This window comes from Schistocerca nitens, chromosome 1 (genome assembly GCF_023898315.1).
Source record: "Schistocerca nitens isolate TAMUIC-IGC-003100 chromosome 1, iqSchNite1.1, whole genome shotgun sequence".
Classification (NCBI taxonomy): Eukaryota; Metazoa; Arthropoda; class Insecta; order Orthoptera; family Acrididae; genus Schistocerca; species Schistocerca nitens.
The window spans coordinates 487,107,312-487,132,014 of NC_064614.1; the positions used below are offsets into that span (position 1 = coordinate 487,107,312).

At 40.5% G+C, this 24,703-nt stretch overlaps 1 protein-coding gene across 1 annotated transcript in view; it reads right to left on the bottom strand.

Moving 5' to 3' along the window:
- LOC126252517 (surfeit locus protein 1) overlaps positions 1-22,240 on the bottom strand; it is a 64,193-nt gene extending 41,953 nt beyond the window's left edge. Inside the window, exons 1-3 of the mRNA XM_049953416.1 lie at positions 21,961-22,240; positions 5,493-5,633; positions 5,285-5,406 (exon numbers count right to left, since the gene is read on the bottom strand). Coding sequence (XP_049809373.1) covers positions 5,285-5,406; positions 5,493-5,633; positions 21,961-22,026 — 329 coding nt within the window. The 5' untranslated portion in view covers positions 22,027-22,240. The remainder of the gene's footprint in view (positions 1-5,284; positions 5,407-5,492; positions 5,634-21,960) is intronic.
- Between the last annotated feature and the right edge of the window lie 2,463 nt (positions 22,241-24,703).

The following is a 24,703-nucleotide window of genomic DNA, read 5'->3' on the forward strand; positions in this document are numbered from 1 at the left end:
CCACATTCAAAGTCTATTAATGCCCATTGTACAGCCATAATCATGTTGGACATCTTTTCACATGAATCACCTGAATACAAATGACAGCTCCATCAATGCACTAGCCTTTGGTACCTTGTGTATGCGATACTACCATCATATGTACGTGCAGAGGGAATCTGATTTCTAGTCAGACACCTTAACCACTCGGCCGAGACTGCTAGTAGCAGAGGCTTCTCTCGACATGTGAAATTATTATTGTTTAAAGCAATATGGTGTCTCCCTAGCCCACGACATTTGTCACTTCAGTGTAAATCATAATTGTTGGCTCACTCTTACAGTCTGTCATTGCTGATATTGTCATTCTGATATTTGCTTTTCACATTTTGAAACTGTGTCAATTGAAGAAATTCAAAGAAAATTAACGAATGATAACAAATATTTTCCTGGTATGCTGCAGTACATTCTTAATAAACAAATGACTAAGTCACCAAACAATTAAAAAATATTGTTATCCTGTATGCTTTCTGTTTATGTCATCTCAGCTTTTACCAAAATTGAATTATTGATGATGAGTACAAACCAGCTGTGTGTGTGTGTGTCTGTGTGTGTGTGTGTGTGTGTGTGTGTGTGTGTGTGTGTGTGTGAGAGAGAGAGAGAGAGAGAGAGAGAGAGAGAGAGAGATAGTTTCAATAAATTTAAATAAACTAATTTTTCATTTATTTAAACATAAATTTACATCGCAGCATCAGTCATTACAGTTTTGGTATCGATCAAAAATTTATGTTTAATGTCAGAAGTACATTAATGTTTAAGTAAATAAATACATGAATTTAGAAAATACTTCATTTTTATAAATACACCTTTTTGATGTCCTTTTGAAATAAGATACATTATTAGTGTGCAAAAAAGTTGGCAACCTAGTCATGTTTCGCGTATAACTGAAAACACTGAACAAATTTGTAAGTAAAACTACTCAAAACCAGAGATTCAGTGAAACATTAATGCAACTGATGTAACTATCAGAAACTTGTCCCAGTCTGTTGTCTCACATTGACTCAAGCCCAGTGTGAGTGAACAACATTAATACTCATGGCCTGATAGACTAGTTTCATTTAACTGAAAAAAACAATCAACTAGACAATCAGCTGTTAAAACCCATCAGTTGTACCATCACAACTCACTGTCATTTCAGTAAGAGATATCATTATTTTATGATGATATAGTCTATTGGCGGCTTTCTAAAATGCAAAGAAGCCCACACAATTTTCTTCAGATTTTATTAGGAAAAAAGACCAGAATTACAATCTACAACCATCCCTTCAACAGTACTTTGGCCATGCATATCATTCCACTATTTAAAAATTTCAACTATGCCTCAGAGCAAGACCTGTCTTTGACACTGCAAGTATCAACATTCAGTATCCCACGCCTGGCAATTCTTGTCTCCAATTTTATCGGACTTCTCAGACAACTTTGTCAATGAGAATGTTTAACCTACCTGCCCCTATACAGCTATATTGGACATTTCCATTGTCTCAAATGACTAAGATTCACTGTGTATAATTTTTTAGAGGCTCTATTTTTAATCTAAACACTGTGCTCTTTATTTTGCAATGTTTAACTCCATATACATTTATTACACAATGAACAAAGATTAATCTTCTAAAACACATGTCAATGCTATTACTGTTAATAACGAGCAGACAAAATAAAACTAGCCTAAAAAATATTTACAATAAGACTGATGCAGAACTGACCCTTTCATCACAGAAGATGCTGGAAATGGCTACTATTAACACCAATGCAGCACTGTGCCCAATTTATCAAACACGTAGCACCTTCGCCTCAGGGATGACAGCAATAGCATTTTCGTTGTTCTGCTGAAGCTCTTCCAGAATGCGACAATTATCTGACTGTCTTATAAGTAACTGGGTCGGTGATGTAGATTAATAAAAGTGTTATGTTACTCCTATTCACCTCCGAGTGTCCAATTGTATGCTTCCCTCCACTGCCAAATTTAGGAACTGGATAATGAGTTCAAATGATAACAGTTAATGATGGATCACAGATAGTGCAGTTTATCACTGAAGTCATTATTAATTTCAAAGCAGTTTCACAATGTCCCATATGCCACAATATAACATGAAATGCTTGAAGCTTCAAGATCATATAACTGTGGCATGAAGACTGAATCCACTGCTGCCAGACATGCACGTCTCATGCAAGAGTGGCCAACAAATGACAATGACAGGCCTCACACACCACTGCGCTTAATAATGTGAGAACACACAGCAAATAGTTGGCCCGAATATATTATTCACTCACATACACACGAATGCAGTCTCAGGCAACTTTAGCCACTCTGTGAGCAGCAGCACCAGTGCATGATGGGAGTGGCGACTGGGTGGGGGTAAGGAGGAGGCTAGGGTGGGGTGGGGAGGGGGAAGGACAGTAGGGTAGGGGTGGCGGACAGTGAGGTGCTGCTGAGGAATGTGCAGGGATGAGGTGGGGAGATCGGGGGGGGGGGGGGGGGGGGGGGGGGGGTTAGTGAAAAAGGAGAAACGTAAAAAGACTGGGTGCGATCATGGAATGAGGGCTGTATAGTGCTGGAATGGGAACAGGGAAGGGGCTGGATGGGTGAGGACAATGACTAACGAAGGTTAAGGCCAGGAGGGTTACGGGAATATTGGATATATGCAGGGAAAGTTCCCACCTGTGCAATTCAGAAAAGCCGTGGTCATCGCATCTGCGGTGACGAGCGGTCCCTCTTGAAATATACTGAGGGTCTCACTGAAACCTTCACAGACTGTAATTATCCTCCCAAGCTTCCACAAAAACAAATTCCCGTGCCTTACCTTTCCAGTCTCCCACCACCTCCCAAAGTTCCACCTCTGGACAAAGAGGAGCATTCCCCTTGTAACTCAGTACCACTCAGGACTGGAGCAAATGAATTACATTGTCTGCCAGGATTTCGAGTACTTCTAGTCATGCTCTGAAATGAGAAATATTGTGCCCACTATCCTTCCAACCCTCCCACAGTGTTATTCCAGTGTCCACCAAACCTACACAATATACTTGTCCATCCCTACACAACACCTGCTCCCAACCCCTTATCTCATGGCTCATATCCCTGTAATAGACCTAGATTCAAGACTTGTTCCATACATCCACCCACCAGCACCTACTCCAGTCCGGTCACAAACATCACCTAACCCATCAAAGACAGGGCTACCTGTGAAACCAGTCATGTGATCTACACGCTAAGCTGCAACCACTGTGCTGCATTCTATACGGGCATGAATGGCCACCGACAAACTGTGGCCAAGAAACACAACCGGACCACCCGATTGCAGAGAATGCTGCCAAAAATGACATCCTTCATTTCAATGATTGCTTCACAGCCTGTGCCATGTGGATCCTTCCCACCTCTCCGCGTCTAAATTCCCGAATGCACATAGCTGCCTCACCTTCTCTCCACTTCGTCCCTGCACACTCCCCAGCAGCACTGCACTGTCCACCACCCCTACCTTACTATCCCACCCCCACCCCACCCAGCTTCCTCCTTACCCCCACCCAGTTGCCGCTCCCATCATGCACCGGTGCTGCTCCCTGGAGTGTGGCTGCAGTTGCCTAAGACTGCAGCCACGTGTGTGTGAGTTGCATTTGTGTGTGTGTGTGTGTGTGTGTGTGTGTGTGTGTGTGTGTGTGTGTGAGAGATCTATTTTTGATGAAGGCCTTACAGACCTAAAGCTTTATTTGGGACAGTCTTTCTGTTGTGCCTATCTGCAGCTCAGCACCTCTGCTGTATGGTGATTAGCAACTTTCCTTTTCATAACATTGGTACTGTACGGCAGTATGCTTTTGATTCAATTAAGAAATAATTTGTGCATAGAAGTTCTTGTAGGTTAATTAATTAATTTCTGAACAATAGTGTGTGTGTGTGTGTGTGTGTGTGTGTGTGTGTGTGTGTGTGTGTGTGTGTGTGTAGTAGTAGTAGTAGTAGTAGTAGTAGATGATTTATCAATTGATTATCTCAAAATCTGCATCCAAAATCATGGTGACACATAATCTTTCTACCAACACTATTAAATAGTAACAGAGTCATTTTAAAGGCCTCAGACATGGATGTACATACAATAATAAAGTCTGGCTGCTAGCAATAGATCTTAATGACAGTCTGTCTTGGTGCAGAGATTCTCATGGATGACCTCAATTATAACTCTCTGAAACCAGTGCTTACAATAGCTAACAATGTCTAAATTAGTCTTCAGCTGCACAGTTTAGGGATATCATTACTATTATTACGCACTTGCCTGCTTCAAGCACTAAATATGCAGTACATACAAAAGGAAATAATGGCACAAGATGAATACACATCAATCTCACCTAGAAGTGGCTAATCTCACATCTATTCTGGCCATGAAAGTAAGGGTTACAAGCAGAAAGTACGCAGGAATGTTGACAGTGTCACAATCCTTTGCAAAATATGTAAATAATTTTCACGATGAAATTTTCACTCTGCAGAGGAGTGTGCGCTGATATGAAACCTCCTGGTAGATCAAAACTGTGTGCCGGCCCGAGACTCGAACTCGGGACCTTTGCCTCTCACGGGCAAGTGCTCAGATGGTAGAGCACTTGCCCGCGAAAGGCAAAGGTCCCGAGTTCGAGTCTCGGTCCGGCACACAGTTTTGATCTACCAGGAAGTTTCATATCAGCGCACACTCCACTGCAGAGTGAAAATTTCATTCTGGAAACATTCTCAAGGATGCAGCAAAGCCATGTCTCCACAATATCCTTTCTTCCAGGAGTGCTAGTTCTGCAAGTTTCGCAGGAGAGCTTCTGTGAAGTTTGGAAGGTAGAAGGCGAGGTACTGGCAGAAGTAAAGCTGTGAGGACGGGGCATGAGTCGTCCTTGGGTAGCTCAGGTAGTGGAGCTCTTGCCCGCGAAAGGCAAAGGTCCAGAGTTCGAGTCTCTGTCCGGCACACAGTTTTAATCTACCAGGAAGTTTCATATGTAAATAATGTTTGCTCATAAGGACTTATTTGTAAATTAAACTATACTGCAACTTTCTGTGATAAATGATGTGTAGCTGCTCTATCTCTGTACATAAAAGGTGACATAGAAGAGAAGTCAGATGCGCATATATCTGGGGAGTACTCCCAAATCATGCATATCATTGCCAATAAGACTCCCTACAATGTGTCACATAGGCCTCAATTCAGTGAATATTGGAAGAACTAACCCGTCCATATGTCGACATACACATATACTGACAGAACTTATATAATGAAGTGCCACTTACTCTTCAGGAAGATCATATGGGGCCTGCTTTGTTCTACTCTCAAGATCTGCAATAAGATCCAACTTCCACTTCCGGCGTTTCACTTGCCATGTTCCAAGTGCAAATGTTGTTATCGGCACGAGCTACTTGAAACAAACATTAACATTCAAATATTACAGAACAAAGATAATACACTGCTCCTGATATATGAAAAGTTAGTTTCACTCACCAACAAAAACCATGCAAATGGTTTCAGTTTTTTATTGCCATCCTGTGCTTTACGAAATCGTGTTTCAACTGTTGAAACATTATGTCGAGTTTGTCGAAGGAACATCACAGGTGGGAAGTTTTCCCTTTTCTGCTGAAACATCTGGAATCATTTTAACAAAACAATACATAACAAGCATTTTGCAAAAAAAAAAATACCCTCTCTGTTAGTTTGACAAAAATGTATTAAACATTTGTGTTACTTTGTTAGATTACCTCACTACCTAAATTCCAAGAGCACTCAATGTAAGATGCATCAAGCAATGTAACAGCCTGCCCCCCTCTCCTTACGTTTGGGTGTGCTAAATTTCACAAATTTCCATGGCAACAAAAATATAAATCTGAGCACATACCGAAGCTTATTAATAGTTATCCTTCCATGCATTATTTGCAAATTAAACAGCACAGTGGGGCTGGGAGAAGAAGCGCGGGGTGATACTTACCCATGATGTATACACTGCCACATATCATTTGTGACTAGTACAATGCAAAGATATCTTCTTGCTCTTTGAGTAAGAAGATCAATCAATGTTCTACATCACACACAGTGCAGACTGGGTAATTACATGTCAATTCAATGCAGCACTCAACCCAATCCACTCAGACTTCATTCAAATTTGATGCACCCAATGGCCCAGATAAGAGATGGAAAACTACCAGCTTTCACAGGTATATGACAACTGTGAAGGAAGTTACAGGTCTGCAAAGTTTGGAAATTGGGTGAAATTTACATGTGTCTCTTTCGACAAAAGAGATTATAATTCTAGTTCTAACCCAGATACAGAAATGAAACTCATTTCACTGAAAAGCTGACGAGTAGAGCTTTACCTTGCTAAGCAACATACCAGGCTTATAAGAATTTAAACATTCGAGGTCTGCAGTGTACATTTACTGCGAGTTAGCATTTAGCAATAGTTTGTAAAAAATGGATTTCAAGTCAAAACTGCACTGTTGCAATCCATTTAAAGATGGAGGTCTTTCAAGGATACAGAAGAATTTGAAGATTGTTTAGGAGTGTGTGGTAAACAAGTATACTAATGTACTGCTAGGTGGAAAAATTTACAGCAAATGCTGAAATCAAATATCACAAAACCCATCAACTCCTGCAGGAATTGCCTCAGCTGTGTGTGCTAGGTACTTCCAGAGAAGATGGAAATAGTATCAAATATGGCACTGGTTTCATCAAATACCAGCCTTCAGTTTGTAGGTGAATCCCGTGAAGAAAGAGGTTGCTGCCTGTGGAAAAAGTACTCAAAGCGAAAACTGAAAAAGGTTGCTTCAGTCGTGTAGCATGTGTTGCTTCAGTGGTGTAGCATGTGTATGTGGCACAAGTGGAAAAAGAAGTGTGTGAAAAAAAATGGAGAAAAAGAACTCACAGACAGGCTGAAAGATAAGTTTCGCAATACATAAAGTACGTGTGACAAAATAAATATTTTGACAATGATTCCAAAGAGATGGAGTATAAGTAAAACCACAAAAGATTTTTCGACTTCAGATTACATGAGAAGAAGAGCAAAACAGTTAGCACCAGAACATGGTACACTCCTGGAAATTGAAATAAGAACACCGTGAATTCATTGTCCCAGGAAGGGGAAACTTTATTGACACATTCCTGAGGTCAGATACATCACATGATCACACTGACAGAACCACAGGCACATAGACACAGGCAACAGAGCATGCACAATGTCAGCACTAGTACAGTGTATATCCACCTTTCGCAGCAATGCAGGCTGCTATTCTCCCATGGAGACGATCGTAGAGATGCTGGATGTAGTCCTGTGGAACGGCTTGCCATGCCATTTCCACCTGGCGCCTCAGTTGGACCAGCGTTCGTGCTGGACGTGCAGACCGCGTGAGACGACGCTTCATACAGTCCCAAACATGCTCAATGGGGGACAGATCCGGAGATCTTGCTGGCCAGGGTAGTTGACTTACACCTTCTAGAGCACGTTGGGTGGCACGGGATACATGCGGACGTGCATTGTCCTGTTGGAACAGCAAGTTCCCTTGCCGGTCTAGGAATGGTAGAACGATGGGTTCGATGACGGTTTGGATGTACCGTGCACTATTCAGTGTCCCCTCGACGATCACCAGTGGTGTACGGCCAGTGTAGGAGATCGCTCCCCACACCATGATGCCGGGTGTTGGCCCTGTGTGCCTCGGTCGTATGCAGTCCTGATTGTGGCGCTCACCTGCACGGCGCCAAACACGCATACGACCATCATTGGCACCAAGGCAGAAGCGACTCTCATCGCTGAAGACGACACGTCTCCATTCGTCCCTCCATTCACGCCTGTCGCGACACCACTGGAGGCGGGCTGCACGATGTTGGGGCGTGAGCGGAAGACGGCCTAACGGTGTGCGGGACCGTAGCCCAGCTTCATGGAGACGGTTGCGAATGGTCCTCGCCGATACCCCAGGAGCAACAGTGTCCCTAATTTGCTGGGAAGTGGCGGTGCGGTCCCCTACGGCACTGCGTAGGATCCTACGGTCTTGGCGTTCATCCGTGCGTCGCTGCAGTCCGGTCCCAGGTCGACGGGCACGTGCACCTTCCGCCGACCACTGGCGACAACATCGATGTACTGTGGAGACCTCACGCCCCATGTGTTGAGCAATTCGGCGGTACGTCCACCCGGCCTCCCGCATGCCCACTATACGCCCTCGCTCAAAGTCCGTCAACTGCACATACGGTTCACGTCCACGCTGTCGCGGCATGCTACCAGTGTTAAAGACTGCGATGGAGCTCCGTATGCCACGGCAAACTGGCTGACACTGACGGCGGCGGTGCACAAATGCTGCGCAGCTAGCGCCATTCGACGGCCAACAACGCGGTTCCTGGTGTGTCCGCTGTGCCGTGCGTGTGATCATTGCTTGTACAGCCCTCTCGCAGTGTCCGGAGCAAGTATGGTGGGTCTGACACACCGGTGTCAATGTGTTCTTTTTTCCATTTCCAGGAGTGTATATTACTGACACCAAATTGAAAGCCAGGTACACCATGTTGTGAAAACTCCATTCAACGTGTACATGATTTTTACTGTGATGCCAAGAAGGAAAGACTACATGTATGTGAGAGAAAATAGAATTAGAGTATGTAAGTGGAAGCAGCTAGGGTTGCACAATGCAGCAGGTTGCACAATGCATATTTCGAAGATACATACCGATATGTAAGTACTGTATTCTCAACATTCGTGACTTGTGGCGAAAGCACTGTGTTCTTGCCTATACCAGTGGGATCAATGCTGTTTGTTTGTACACCTCACATTGGAATTTTAGGTTAATGGTTGACAGGTGTAAGTACAGAGAAAGCTTGAAGAACAAATATCACCACCATAAAAGCACTGTGTAGCATTTGTTACTGCACTTCCAGCTTGTTTTTAGGTGCATGTTCCTACTGTCCAAGTTTGACAAGACTGACTGATTATCCGTTTGGTATGAACTGCACTGATGAAATTACACACAAGTGTCGTTAACTAAAGGTGTGATGGTTCTAGATAAAAAAAAATCAACAGATGATTTAATTGAGGTATTTGCATCGAGTTCACAACAGTTCCTACCACACTCATGTATCATGCATGCAGCAGCAGTCACAGATCTTTAAAATCGCTAAAGAAGAAATCAAAGTAAGTGAATATCTTGTTGTTTGTGATTTTCTAGAGAATTACTCCTTCACTATTCAGGCTGAAGTACAGGAATTCACTGGAATAATTCACAGGTTACAGTTCATCTGTTTGTAGCTTACTACAGAGACGCAAATACTAATGAAATACACCAGCATTCCAACTCCAAAGCACATTTACTATGTGTCAGATGGATGTACTCTCACCCTGCATCAGTATGGTGAACATAAACAATTTAACTGGTGACTTGTGAAACAAGATGTGACCACTTTTTACTGCCTGTGCCCTTCAGGCCGGGCTAGATCATGCAAAATTTGAACCAGGTAGCTTGAAGGGGAGAAAAATCTTGGGAACAGGGTAAAGGTAGTAAGCAATGGGTGAAAGGAGAACTGTTCTTCAACTTCATCTACATTTGAGCTAATAGTGTTGAATAAAGTTGACTTGTCACATGAAGAGGGGGGAGTAAGGGGGGGGGGGGGGGGGGAGAGGCTCCTCCACCTGTAGGTCACAGTAACATGCAGCAGACATCTAGCTATGAAATTCAATGTAGGTCGGTACCAAAAGAGAGTACGAAGAAAAGTGTCTTGTTGCTAGGTAGTATTACTGCAAGGGGTGTTGGCCAGATGGTACAGGACAAATTATAGACAGGGTACCAACTCACAAGTATTGTGAAGCCTTAGCAACGTGACAGAAGACATAGGGAATTTGTGCAAAGGTTTTGGCAAAGAGGATCAAGCTATAGTTGGTGGGTCAGGGTACAGCCTAGCTAAGAGCAGTAATTACAACATTAGGTCTGATGTAGATGAAATAGGAGTATCAACTACACACACAAATGTGAGTATTATGGAGGTCCTACGGTGCCATGGCCAGCCCCGGGTGAATACTGCTGTGAACGCTGAGTTGAGAAGGCTGTTGTTACAATTGGGCGATGGGAATATACTAGACATGGCCAACACCTAACAGAAGAAGGAAAGATAGGTTGGCTGAGCTTCTTGCAGGTAATATACTGGGGGAGGGGTACCATTACACATAGCAAGGTCTGTGTGTTTACTCATGCCAGGGCATCTTTTTTAGTATGGAATCATGTTTCAGGCACCTTGTTTTGAAAGAAGTGAAAACAAACAGAAGAGTCCCACAAAATGCTTAATAACACACAGAAAAGTGAGCTTATCTTATTTCATCAAAATATTAGAGGACTGAGTAATAAGGTAGAAGAGCTTCTTGTCTGTGTGGAAAATCAAGACAGCTCTGAAAAGCTAGAAATCCTGTGCCTGTCTGAGCACCACATAACCATAGGGTTAGATAAGTTACATATAAAAGATTACTAATGCAGAAATAACACAGGAAACAAGTTCAAAAACATTGAGACAAGAAGATTTTATAACGATCAGCACACAGAAGTGCGTGCTTGTGAATAAATGCTGAAAAGTAGTTCACTTTTAATTTTAACTGTATATAAATCTTCACTGGGAAATTTTGAACTACTTATGATGAATCTCCCCCCCCCCCCCCCCCCCCCCCAAGAACCATGGACCTTGCTGTTGGTGGGGAGGCTTGCGTGCCTCAGCGATACAGATGGCCGTACCGTAGGTGCAACCACAACGGAGGGGTATCTGTTGAGAGGCCAGACAAACGTGTGGTTCCTCAAGAGCGGCAGCAGCCTTTTCAGTAGTTGCAGGGGCAACAGTCTGGATGATTGACTGATCTGGTCTTGTAACACTAACCAAAACGGCCTTGCTGTGCTGGTACTGCGAACGGCTGAAAGCAAGGGAAACTACAGCCTTAATTTTTCCCGAGGGCATGCAGCTTTACTGTATGGTTAAATGATGATGGCGTCCTCTTGGGTAAAATATTCCGAAGGTAAAATAGTCCCCCATTTGGATCTCCGGGCGGGGACTACTAAGGAGGACGTCGTTATCAGGAGAAAGAATACTGGCGTTCTACGGATCGGAGTATGGAATGTCAGATCCCTTAATCGAGCAGGTAGGTTAGAAAATTTAAAAAGGGAAATGGATAGGTTAAAGTTAGATATAGTAGGAATTAGTGAAGTTCGGTAGCAGGAGGAACAAGACTTTTGGTCAGGTGAATACAGGGTTATAAAGACAAAATCAAATAGGGGTAATGCAGGAGTCGGTTTAATAATGAATGAAAAAATAGGAGTGCGGGTAAACTACAACAAACAGCATAGTGAACACATTATTGTGGCCAAGATAGAAACGAAGCCCACACCTACTACAGTAGTATAAGTTTATATGCCAACTAGCTCTGCAGATGACGAAGAAATTGAAGAAATGTATGATGAAATGAAAGGAATTATTCAGATAGTGAAGGGAGATGAAAATTTAATAGTCATGGGTGACTGGAATTCGACAGTAGGAAAAGGGAGAGAAGGAAACGTACTAGGTGAATATGGATTGGGGCTAAGAAATGGAAGAGGAAGGCGCCTGGTAGAATTTTGCACAGAGCACAACTTAATCATAGCTAAAGCTTGGTTCAAGAATCATAAAAGAAGGTTGTAGACATGGAAGAAACCTGTAGATACTGACAGGTTTCAGATAGATTATATAATGGTAAGACAGAGATTTAGGAACCAGGTTTTAAATTGTAAGACATTTCCAGGGGCAGATGTGGACTGTGACCACAATCTATTGGTTATGAACTGTAGATTAAAACTGAAGAAACTGCAAAAAGGTGGGAATTTAAGGAGATGGAACCTGGATAAACTGACAAAACCAGAGGTTGTAGAGAGTTTCAGGGAGAGCATAAGGGAACAATTGACAGGAGTGGGGGAAAGAAATACAGTAGAAGAAGAATGGGTAGCTTTGAGAGGTGAAATAGTGAAGGCAGCAGAGGATCAAGTAGGTAAAAAGACGAGGGCTAGTAGAAATCCTCGGGTAACAGAAGAAATATTGAATTTAATTAATGAACGGAGAAAATACAAAAATGCAGTAAATGAAGCAGGCAAAAAGGAATACAAACGTCTCAAAAATGAGATCGACAGGAAGTGCAAATTGGCTAAGCAGGAATGGCTAGAGGACAAATGTAAGGATGTAGAGGCTTATCTCACAAGGGGTAAGATAGATACTGCCTATAGGAAAATTAAAGAGAGCTTTGGAGAAAAGAGAACCACTTGTACGAATATCAAGAGCTCAGATGGGAACCCAGTTCTAAGCAAAGAAGGGAAAGCAGAAATGTGGAAGGAGTATATAGAGGGAAGAGGATGTAGATGAAGATGAAATGGGAGATACGATACTGCATGAAGAGTTTGATAGAGCGGTGAAATACCTGAGTCGAAACAAGGCCCCGGGAGCAGACAACGTTCCATCAGAACTACTGACTGCCTTGGGAGAGCCAGTCCTGACAAAACTCAACCATCTGGTGAGCAAGATGTATGAGACAGGCGAAATACCCTTAGACTTCAAGAAGAATATAATAATTCCAATCCCAAAGAAATCAGATGCCGACAGATGTGAAAATTACCGAACAATCAGTTTAAAAAGTCACGGATGCAAAATACTAACACAAATTCTTTACAGACGAATGGAAAAACTGGTAGAAGCCGACCTCAGGGAAGATCAGTTTTGATTCCGTAGAAATATTGGAACACGTGAGGCAATACTGACCCTACGGCTTATCTTAGAAAATAGATTATGGAAAGGCAAACCTACGTTTCTAGCACTTGAGAGAAAGCTTTTGACAATGTTGACTGGAATACTCTCTTTCAAATTCTGAACGTGGCAGGGGTAAACTACAGGGAGCGAAAGGCTATTTACAATTTGTACAGAAACCAGATGGCAGTTATAAGAGTCGAGGGACATGAAAGGGAAGCAGTGGTTGGGAAGGGAGTGAGACAGGGTTGTAGCCTCTCCCCGATGTTATTCAATCTGTATATTGAGCAAGCAGTGAAGGAAACAAAAGAAAAATTCGGAGCAGGTATTAAAATCCATGGAGAAGAAATAAAAACTTTGAAGTTCGCCGATGACATTGTAATTCTGTCAGAGACATCAAAGGACTTAGAAGAGCAGTTGAACGGAATGGACAGTGTCTTGAAAGGAGGATATAAGATGAACATCAACAAAAGCAAAACGAGGATAATGGAATGTAGTCAAATTAAATCGGGTGATGCTGAGGGGATTAGATTAGGAAATGAGACACTTAAAGTAGTAAAGGAGTTTCGCTATTTAGGGAGTAAAATAACTGATGATGGTCGAAGTAGAGAGGATATAAAATGTAGACTGGCAATGGCAAGAAAAGCGTTTCTGAAGAAGAGAAATTTGTTAACATCGAGTATAGATTTAAGTGTCAGGAAGTCGTTTCTGAAAGTATTTGTATGGAGTGTAACCATGTATGGAAGTGAAACATGGACGATAACCAGTTTGGACAAGAAGAGAATAGAAGCTTTCGAAATGTGGTGCTACAGAAGAATGCTGAAGATAAGGTGAGTAGATCACGTAACTAATGAGGAGGTATTGAATAGGATTGGGGAGAAGAGAAGTTTGTGGCACAACTTGACTAGAAGAAGGGATCGGTTGGTAGGACATGTTTTGAGGCATCAAGGGATCACAAATTTAGCATTGGAGGGCAGCGTGGAGGGTAAAAATCGTAGAGGGAGACTAAGAGATAAATACACTAAGCAGATACAGAAGAATGTGGGTTGCAGTAGGTACCGGGAGATGAAGAAGCTAGCACAGGATAGAGTAGCGTGGAGAGCTACATCAAACCAGTCTCAGGATTGAAGATCACAACAACAACAATATGATGAATCTAGATTCTTTACTGTGCCATCTGTTAGCAGCAAGCAGTTAACAGACTGTGGTAAACTCAATGTAGATTTTCTGAAGTATTGTGATAGGAAAATATTATGGAAATTTTATTTGGATCCCATGATTTGGTGTCAGTAATTAACTTTCAATACAGGTGGATAAAGACAGTAGGACCCTAATTGATAATGCTTTCTTTGATGTTTCTCAACGTAAGAAAATGACTGTCTACCCAGTAACAAATGCTCTCTCTCTCTCTCTCTCTCTCATCATGATGCACAGTCAGTTAGGATAAATAGCACAGCACCTTACGGTATGGACACTCCTCAATGGAAATCAGTTAGAATAATTAATGACTCCAGGGGAAAATGTTTTTAAGGATAGTTTACAGGAGATGACATTGGATGTAATTTGTAATGAACCAAATGGTAATACAAAATTTAATCTATTGCATGATAAATTCATATCGTTATTTGAAAATAGCTTTCCATGTAATCTAATCACGGTTGGATTGGGTTCTTTTGGGGGAAGAAACCAAACAGTGAGGTCATCGGTCTCATCGGATTACGGAAGGATGGGGAAGGAAGTCGGCTGTGCCCTTTCAAGGGAAACATCCAGGCATTTGCCCGGAGCAATTTAGGGAAATCACGGAAAACCTAAATCAGGATGGCCAGACAAGGGATTGAACCGTCATCCTCCCAAATGCGAGTCCAGTGTGCTAACCATTGCGCCACCTCGCTCGATAATCTAGTCAGGAAGGGCACTAAACAACCATGTTAAAAAACCATGGATCACTAGAAGGATTAAAGCATCTTGTGAAGGGAAAAGGAAATTGTATATTTTGACATGAGCAAGTAGGGATCCTGCAGTAGTTGCACACAGCAAAAACTACTAAAAATTACTAAGAAAGGTCAAAGAAAATGAAAATAATGTCAGAAATCAGTACTTCCGAGAACAGACATAAGGCTGCATGGAATGCAGTGAAATGAGGTAGGACAACCAGCCACGGAACAGGACGACATCACTATTGAAGTGAATGGAAGGGCTATAAATGATGAGAGACAGGTAGCAAATGCATTTAATAATCATTTCTTAAATATAATAGAAAGCATAGGAAGAAACGGTTCAAGAGCAAAATCACAGTAGTATGTTAAAAATGTAACTTTCATAAAATTCAATCATATGAATGTATCACTAACGTCTCCTTCTGAAATTAAGAAAATTATACATTCTCTCAAAAATAAAAGCTCATCTGGTTTTGATGGTGTTTCCAAGAGAGTATTAAAATTTTGTTTCCATGTAATAAGCCCAGTCTTATCTGAAATGTATAAAACATCACTAACTCAAGGCATTTTTCCAGAGAGCATGAAACATGCTGTTGTTAAACCCCTCTTTATGACAGATTGTAAGAGAGATGTCAATAACTATTGATGTGTTTCACTGCTGACAGTCTCCGCAATTTGAGGAGATGATGTATTCAAGAACAGAATTTCTGACATGATTAAATAAATGATAAAATAGTGCCAGCTGGTATTTTCTGTGAGGCATTTGACTGTATGAGTCACAGAATTCTCCAAGATAAATTGATGCTTTCTGGGATTGATAGTGTTGTTGTGGTGGCTTCTGCCACCAAATGTACCAGGATGACCAAATGTAATGGGAAGACACCAAATGTAGTGGGTGGGTGCCAGGAGCTGCCGTATTAAAATTCGGCGAGAACTTTTCAAAGATTTATTTGCTTCCACTACAGTGCTCCGTTCACCTCGGGCTGAGTCACAGGGTCCCGCAATGCTGAGGCAGCACCTCAGCGGCCTGTGCAACGCAATGCTGTGTTGTGCCAGCTTTGGCCGGCCCACAGAGTTCCGATGATGGCAGGATGGCTGCACCACCAGCCGACTCAGTGCTGCTTGGTGTGAGCCGCAGGCGGCCAGCTGCGTCCTCCTCCTCGCCGGCGTGGCTGAGATTGCGGCAACCAACAAGCGCCCGCTATCTGGCATCCATTATCTGTGGCCCTTACCCCAGGAAGTCTCCAGCGTATGTCGGGAGCCGAGGTGACTGCCCGTGGTAGTGAGCCGAGGAGTGACCCGCCCTGGCTGGCTACAGACCCCATGTCGGCCTCAGAGGGTCAAACCAATGACCCGCCGTAGACTGGGATACTGGCGTCCCATCTGTTGCTGCGTGTAGCCCAGCAGTGTGATACACCCCACCATCCAGGTGAGTTGCCACACTTGAATCTATACTCGGCTGTACGCCTCTGTTTTGTCAAGCGTGCCGCTTCACGTCACATATGCATAACACTTAGGTTGGCCAGTGGCTGTCTTCTGCCTGTGACCTGCGCCATGGAAACTACTGTGTGTGCTCTCTCCGGCAGTCCTATGCCCCTGTGGCCTCTATTTGCCTTTGCAACTGCTGGTATGCGTAACTTACTGCAATGCAGCCCACACCTGGCTGTATCTCATGCTCTGAATATCGCACAAAACTAACTTTCCCTATCCTAAATGGCGGTGCCGCTACAACGTAGCTGACCAATGGCAAATGTCATATCTAACCAAAAGAATGCAGAAAGTTGTACTTAGTACGTCAAGCAATATAGTCCAGGGTCATAATTCTGACTGGGGAGAAATCACAAATGGGGTTCCTCCACATTCAATCTTAGGTACACAACTGTTCCTCATATACATGAACTGTCTTCCATCTAGCATACAGTTCCTTTTGCATATTAGTTCCTTTTGTAATGAATCCAAGCATATGTACACAAAAAGGAAAAATGACAAAGTTCTTAAAAGTGTCACTGACTGGTTTTCTGTGAATGGTCTCATGCTCAATTTTAATAAGACACAACATATTTAGTTCTGCACATCTAGTGGCACTACACCAATGATAAATGTAGCCTATGGTGAGGAAATAATAAACAGGTTGAAAACTTCAAAGTTCTTAGTGGCTCCATACTAATGAGAATTTAAATTGGAAAAACGTACTTTGGAACTCAACCACATATGCACTCAGAATCATTGCAAATTTTAGGGAGAGACAAATTAGTAAGTTGGCATATTTTCATTCAATAATGTCATATGGAAAAATCTTCTGGGGTAACTCATCTTTAAGAGAAAGTCTTGATTGTGCAAAGGTGCTCACCCACAATCAACTTGTAGACATGTTTAAAGAGTTGGGCATTCTGACTGCTGCTTCATAGTACATTTATCCCCTCACGAAGTTTGTTGTAAATAACCCGCTACAGTTCAAAAGGTGCATAATTACAATATCAGAAGAAAAAATGACATTTGTTATTCCACATTAAAGTTGTCTTTAGCACAAAAAGGAGTGCACAATGCCGCAACAAAATTTTTTTTGTCTTTTACCAGTGATTTAAAAACTGTAACAAAGTTTTTATCATTTACCCAGTTACATAAAACACCTGACATGCAACAAAGTAAAGTTTGATAACAAATTGCTCAAGTTTCTCCATGACAACTCCTCCTATTCCATAGAAGAATTTCTATTACTGTAATGTGTAAAAGGTGGTAGTTATGAATAACTAACATCTGTATATAGTTTTTGTTTTTGTGAAAAAAAAGAAAGAAAGAGAAAAAAAAACAACTTATTAAATGCTCAGAATGTAACCTTACATAAATTAATTTGTGATGTGAATGTAAAATGACTCGTTCCACATCATTATGATCTATCATGCAAAATGAATCATGGAACATGTAACTAACAAACCCTTCACTGAAGGTACACTGTAAACAGTTTATAACAGTTTATAATACCATGCTACAATAGCATAAGCAATATTTTTGTGCATTACTTATGAATGACACTTTTGAATACCATGATGCCTTTGTACCGCCTTGATAGTAACCATATTTACAGTAGCATATTGGAGCAATACAACGTATTTTTTCAAAAAAAGAGATATTCAAGGTCTACGGTTCAGGCGAACAATATTCAATGTGAAAATTCTAATAAACCCGCCATGTTGATATAAATGTAAAGCTCTATTCATTACCTGTTCATTGATACAGGTTTCATTGCTGTATCTGGATTAAAGCCACAATTATAGTCATTTATGTTTAATCAGATGTGATTTCAAATCTTTGCAGATCAATAACTTTCTTCACAGGTGTCACATACCTCCGCAAACTGGCAGTTGTCCATTTCTTATCTGGATCACTGCCATTTGAAAGAAGTCTGAGATGATCAGGTTGGAAAAATGTTACTTTTCTGTGTTGAATTGACATGGAATTACCTGGCTGGAGAAAATTTCTACTGAAGTGAAATTGAAGAACCAAATATAATCTTTGACAAAATTATTTAATTATACAGATAAAAAGATCTACTCACCAAGCGGTGGCAGAACACACACATAAAAGATGGTTGTAAATGGCAAGCTTTCGGAGCCAGAGGCTCCTTCTGCAGGCAGAAGGGTTGAAGGGGAAGGAAGAGGGGTGAAGGAAAAGGATTGGAAAGGTCTAGGAAAAAGGGTAGATTTTGGGAAAATCACCCACAATCATGGGACAGGGGAGACTCACTGTACGGAAAGGAGAAGTAAATACAGTAAATCTGCCCTGACCCATGGTTCTGGGTGACGTTCCCAAAATATACCCCTCCCCAGTCCTTTTCCTTCGCCCCTTTTCCTACCCCTTCAACCCTTCTGCCTGAAGAAGCAGCCACTGGCACCAAAAGCTTGCCAATTACAACCATCTTTTACGTGCGTGTTCTGCTGCAGCTTGGTGAGTAGATTTTGTGTCTCTCTAATTAAATAATTTTGTCAATAATTGATTGTTTTCAAATATAATCTTTGGATGATTTCTTCCATATGGATATTTTAGGAACTTGTATCACTATTGCCACAACATACTGTTTCTTTCTAAAGGTAGAATCGCAAAGAAGGAAAGAAGATTAGTGTTTAATGTCCTATTGGCAACAAGGTCATTAGAGGCAGAACACTCTTTCGGTCTGGGGAAGAAAAGTGTGGGAAATTAGCCATGTCTATTTGAAATGAATCATTCCAGCATTTGTCTTAAATAATTTAGAGAAAATGAGGAAAACCTAAATCTGGATGGACACACAAGGAGTTGAATGGCTGTCCACCTGAATATGAATTTAAGCTTAGTGAGAAGCTAAGGAAGGTAGGTCAAATATCACAAGATTCTCATTAAAGTATGATGAAAAATAATGTTAGTATCTCATAAGATTCTCGTAAAAACACAGTGAAAAATGTTAGTATATTGCATTAGAATAGCATGGGATTAAAAAGCAAAGTAGATGAGCTTCTTATTTGTTTAGAAGATTTAGAAACTGAGGGTAGAATAGATGAACTATACTTGTCTGAACATCATCATACAGTCCAGATATGTAAAAGGTAAATGTAGGTGGGTATACGCTTCGGCTCATTAAGTAGAGACACTATGGAGAGACAAGGAGTTACCATATATGTTAAATTTATCACAATGCAAAAAATTTAGAAACTAAAAAATTTTGTGTAGAGCAGAATATAGAAGCATATGTGTGTCAGCTTAAACTAGATGAGGATACTTTTATAATTGTAGCAGTGTATTAGTCCCCACTGCGAAATTTTCTGCTATTTTTGAAAATCTTGGATTCTTTGTTGTGCTATCTGCCAGACAGAGGTAAGCAAATTATTGTTTGTGGGGATTTTAATACAGATTTTCTGAAAGAGTCTGATAGAAAGCTTGACCTTGAAGTATTACTTGGTTAGAATTTTCACTTTGAAGTCAGTTATTGACTTTCCCATTTGGGTGGCACAGGATGGATCATGTTTTTATAGACCAAGATAAATTTAATCAAATAAAAGCTTTTCCTGTTAAGAATGGTCTGTCTGATCATGAGGCACAGCTAGTTACTGTATATTATATAGCTCCATACAATAATGCCAAACAGTCCTCAAAAATAGTGCTTCCAACTACAATTTAACAACTGTGAATTTTAAGGAAAGCTTGCAAAAGTTAGACTGGGATGAGGTGGATAAGGAATCTGATGCTAATCTAAAATTTAACCTATTTCATTGTACCTTTGTGAGTATATATGAAAACAGTTTCTCTAAGAAAACAGTGAAACATAATTAAGAAACCATCTAAAGGCTTACTAAGAGGATAAAAATATCTAGTAAACAGAAAAGGGAACTGTGTCTTATAGCTAGGAGTATCGAGCCAGAAACAGTCAAACATAATAAAAACTATTGCACTGTATTAAGAAAAGTTATTAAAAAACTCAGAAGTATGTGCATTATGTCCGAGATTAGCATCTCTTATAGGCCCTAATAAAATTAGGACAATTTGGAATGTTGTTAAAAAGGAAACAGGGCACTCTATTTCTATCAAACTCAATGAAAAGTTTGCTAACAAAAACTCAGAAGAAGAAGATATTTTTCATAATCATCTTTTAAATGCACAGAAAATAGGAGTAGGCTATTCATTATGAAATGCAAGGCTATATACCTATGGAATATTATAAAACTGAAATTCGACAACCTCTCCTACTGAAATTAGGAAAATAAAAAAATTAACTCAAAAGTAAAATCTCATGGAATTGATGGCATTTCCAACAGGGTACTAAAAGCTTGTTCTCAGCAGATAAGTAGGATTCTCAGCCACATTTAGTAGCTCACTGAAAGAGTACTTTTTCCAGACAGACTGAAATATGCTATTTTTAAACCATTGCATAAAAAAGGGAATAGGTCTGATGCTACTTCTGCCATTAGGATTATTGCAAATTTTGGTGATAAACATATCACTAAATTAATCTAATATGCCTATTTTCATTCAATGATTTCATATGGCATCATATATTGGGATAAATTCATCATTTTGAGAAAAAGTATTCATTGCACAAAAGCATGTAATCAGGATAAAAGCGGAAGCCCACCAAAGATCACGTTGGAGACTTTTATTTAAGGAAATCAGGATATTCACAGTACCTACGCAATACATACATTCACTTATGAAATTTGTTATTAAAAACTCATTCCAATTAAAAAATAATAGCGATCTGCATAGCTATAACAAATGATGATCTTCACTATTCTGGGTTAAATCTGACTATGGCACAGTAAGGGATGAATTATGCTGCCACACAATTTTGGTCATTTGCCAAATAGCATTAAAAGTCTGACAGATATCCAAACCAACATTTAAAAACAAATTTTGAAAAAATTCTGAATGACACCTTCTCCTACTCAATAGATGGATTTTTAGATATGAAACAGTAAAAAAACTGTACAATGAAAACTTTTGTTAAACTGACATGTTCCACCTCATTATGAAATGTCATATTCATGGTCTATAGAACAAGTGTCAATATAATGTAATGTCACTGTTCTACCTTGTTTTGTAACTGTGCAATATCATAAAAATATTTATTTTGCCTACAGCAAAAATGATAAAAGATATTTTTACACACCTGTCAACAAGAACATGAACTGATTTCTGCAGAAGTCTCTGTTTTAATACATTTGAATTCCTGTTTCACTGCTGTATGTGTAGTTGATCATTTTAAAATCTCACCCCTACATGAAGAATATTTGTGTGTATAACTTCTTGTACATCATTCCTCTCTGCCTAAATGTGCAGATATGTTAAGTAATACATATTTTCAGAAATCCATCAAATAATGAAACATATGACATATTGTCTTACAAACTTGCACTGTTATCATGGACAAAAACGTTCCTTTTCGGTTTTATTATAGAACCATCCAAATTTATTCTACTCTCGCTTCTTGTCCTAAATGTTATGCCAGATGATTAGCTAAATTTCCTTGTTTTGTCGTAGGGCATGAGTAGTATATCTTACGTTCTCAGTACTAACAAATGAACTGCACCAACTTCATACATCATTCTAGTCAGCAGCAGTCTCCTCAACAATACAACTTCGCTTACAAGAGAATTAAGCCCTACATTTGCAGGTACTCTACGAATAACAGAGGTACAACTGAAGGTCATTAGGACATAGATATTTGCATCACAGTTAATTTCCCTAAAGAAATAGTATTTAAACAACACCTTTATGTATTAACTGAACGTTTTGAGTACCTTTCCCGGTGGTCGAACTTCGGTGACAAACGACTTAAGTTTCGCAGTTGATATGCACCGCCACATGTTTATTTTCTTCAGTTTTTCACGAGAAATTGTAATAGCCACAATTCGGGCCAATTCTCTGTTTCATTGGAAGCTCACGTGATAGAGCTTTTAATTGGTTTGCAAGAAACCATAGCCGACACAGAAAAACCTTCAATTCATTTCTTCTTTGTGTACGCACTGCTCAAAGCACCTTGACTCAAAGCACTATCCAAACATTGCCATAAACATCTGTCCAACTAATTAAAATCGATCAATCGATAAAAGTATTTCGATCATTACATTCTCGTTCTCATCGAGCAACGACACCGATTAATCACACCGCACAGCTGACTGCAGGTCATGGCAGGCCCCTACGCACGCAGAAAGTCACCACCGCATCGGTCGATCGACCAGTTTCGTTGCAGCTTACGCACTTTGCGTTAGCGGTCCCAGACGGGCAATATTATTACGCATTATTTCTGTACGCGCAGTAATAGTAAACGTGTAGGGGTGATATTGAGAGTTTGTGCGATAGAAGTCGTGTTTCTACATGCAACAAAAGGGACGCCACTTGGCCGTCACTCAAGTGGCATCATCGAAACTGCATGTGGAAACACCTTCGACCATATATATATGGTCGAAGGGAAACATACAAATTCCTGTGTCCCCATTCGAGTGACGACACTTTTAGCCATGCCACCAAAGTTAAGTCGCTTTAACTTGGCGACTGCACTTCCCTCCCACACCAGCGATTATTGTCTTTCGACAGCCATCTCATGTTTGAATTCTGAAGTACAATAGCAATTTTTTTATTTTCGTGCAAACAATTTTGCGGTATGTGCGTTTCACAGTACTTAAAATGTCTAAAAAAACGTTGTTAGCAACTATTGTACAGTTTATTGAACTGTACAAGGAGCGACATTGTTTACGAAAACACAAAAACGAATACTAAATTACATTAGTTTGAGCATTTCCTGAAATTGTAGGCTGTATGAGGAACACGGCCCCAGTTGAGATTTATTTATTGCAAAATCTATAATAAACATTCGAAATGTCTATGTCAGTGAATATGATGAAGATTTAAAAATCTTATAATAGTGCTTCATCTGCAGGTCCATCTGGCATCCAAAACACACGATTTTTGCAAATTATATGGCAGATGTACAGTATAGTAATAAACAATATAAATTATACTAAAAGCGTGTCACTTCCTTTTATGCATCTTTAGAAAATATTTCTACACTAAATTCAAAATATAAATGAGGCATATACAAACTCATGCTCTCACAGCAATATCCATCATTAAAAGATTCTCAAGTTTCCAGCTGTGTAGTGCTATATCCACAAAATCACAAGTGACATCACTGGTTTTCAATAGTGCACCATATATGGTATACAGTATAATATGGCAGGCCACTAATACAACCTGACCATTTTAAGCAGGAGAGCAGCATCCCTCAAGGGAGTTGTTGTTGTTGTGGTCTTCAGTCCTGAGACTGGTTTGATGCAGCTCTCCACGCTACTCTATCCTGTGCTAGCTTCTTCATCTTCCAGTACCTACTGCAACCTACATCCTTCTGAATCTGCTTAGTGTATTCATCTTTTGGTCTCCCTCTACGATTTTTACCCTCCACGCTGCCCTCCAATGCTAAATTTATGATCCCTTGATGCCTCAAAACATGTCCTACCAACCGATCCCTTCTTCTAGTCAAGTTGTGCCACAAACTTCTCTTCTCCCCAATCCTATTCAATACCTCCTCATTAGTTATGTGATCTACCCACCTTATCTTCAACATTCTTCTGTAGCACCACATTTCGAAAGCTTCTATTCTCTTCTTGTCCAAACTGGTTATCGTCCATGTTTCACTTCCATACATGGCTACACTCCATACAAATACTTTCAGAAACGACTTCCTGACACTTAAATCTATACTCGATGTTAACAAATTTCTCTTCTTCAGAAACGATTTCCTTGTCATTGCCAGTCTACATTTTATATCCTCTCTACTTCGACCATCATCACTTATTTTACTCCCTAAATAGCAAAACTCCTTTACTACTTTAAGTGTCTCATTTCCTAATCTAATCCCCACAGCATCACCCGATTTAATTTGACTACATTCCATTATCCTCGTTTTGCTTTTGTTGATGTTCATCTTATATCATCCTTTCAAGACACTGTCCATTCCGTTCAACTGCTCTTCCAAGTCCTTTGCTGTCTCTGACAGAATTACAATGTCATCGCCGAACCTCAAAGTTTTTACTTCTTCTCCATGAATTTTAATACCCACTCCGAATTTTTCTTTTGTTTCCTTTACTGCTTGCTCAATATACAGATTGAATAACATCGGGGAGAGGCTACAACCCTGTCTCACTCCCTTCCCAACCACTGCTTCCCTTTCATGTCCCTCGACTCTTATAACTGCCATCTGGTTTCTGTACAAATTGTAAATAGCCTTTCGCTCCCTGTATTTTACCCCTGCCACCTTCAGAATTTGAAAGAGAGTATTCCAGTTAACGCTGTCAAAAGCTTTCTCTAAGTCTACAAATGCTAGAAACGTAGGTTTGCCTTTTCTTAATCTTTCTTCTAATATAAGTCGTAAGGTTAGTATTGCCTCACGTGTTCCAACATTTCTACGGAATCCAAACTGATCTTCCCCGAGGTCCGCTTCTACCAGTTTTTCCATTCGTCTGTAAAGAATACGCGTTAGTATTT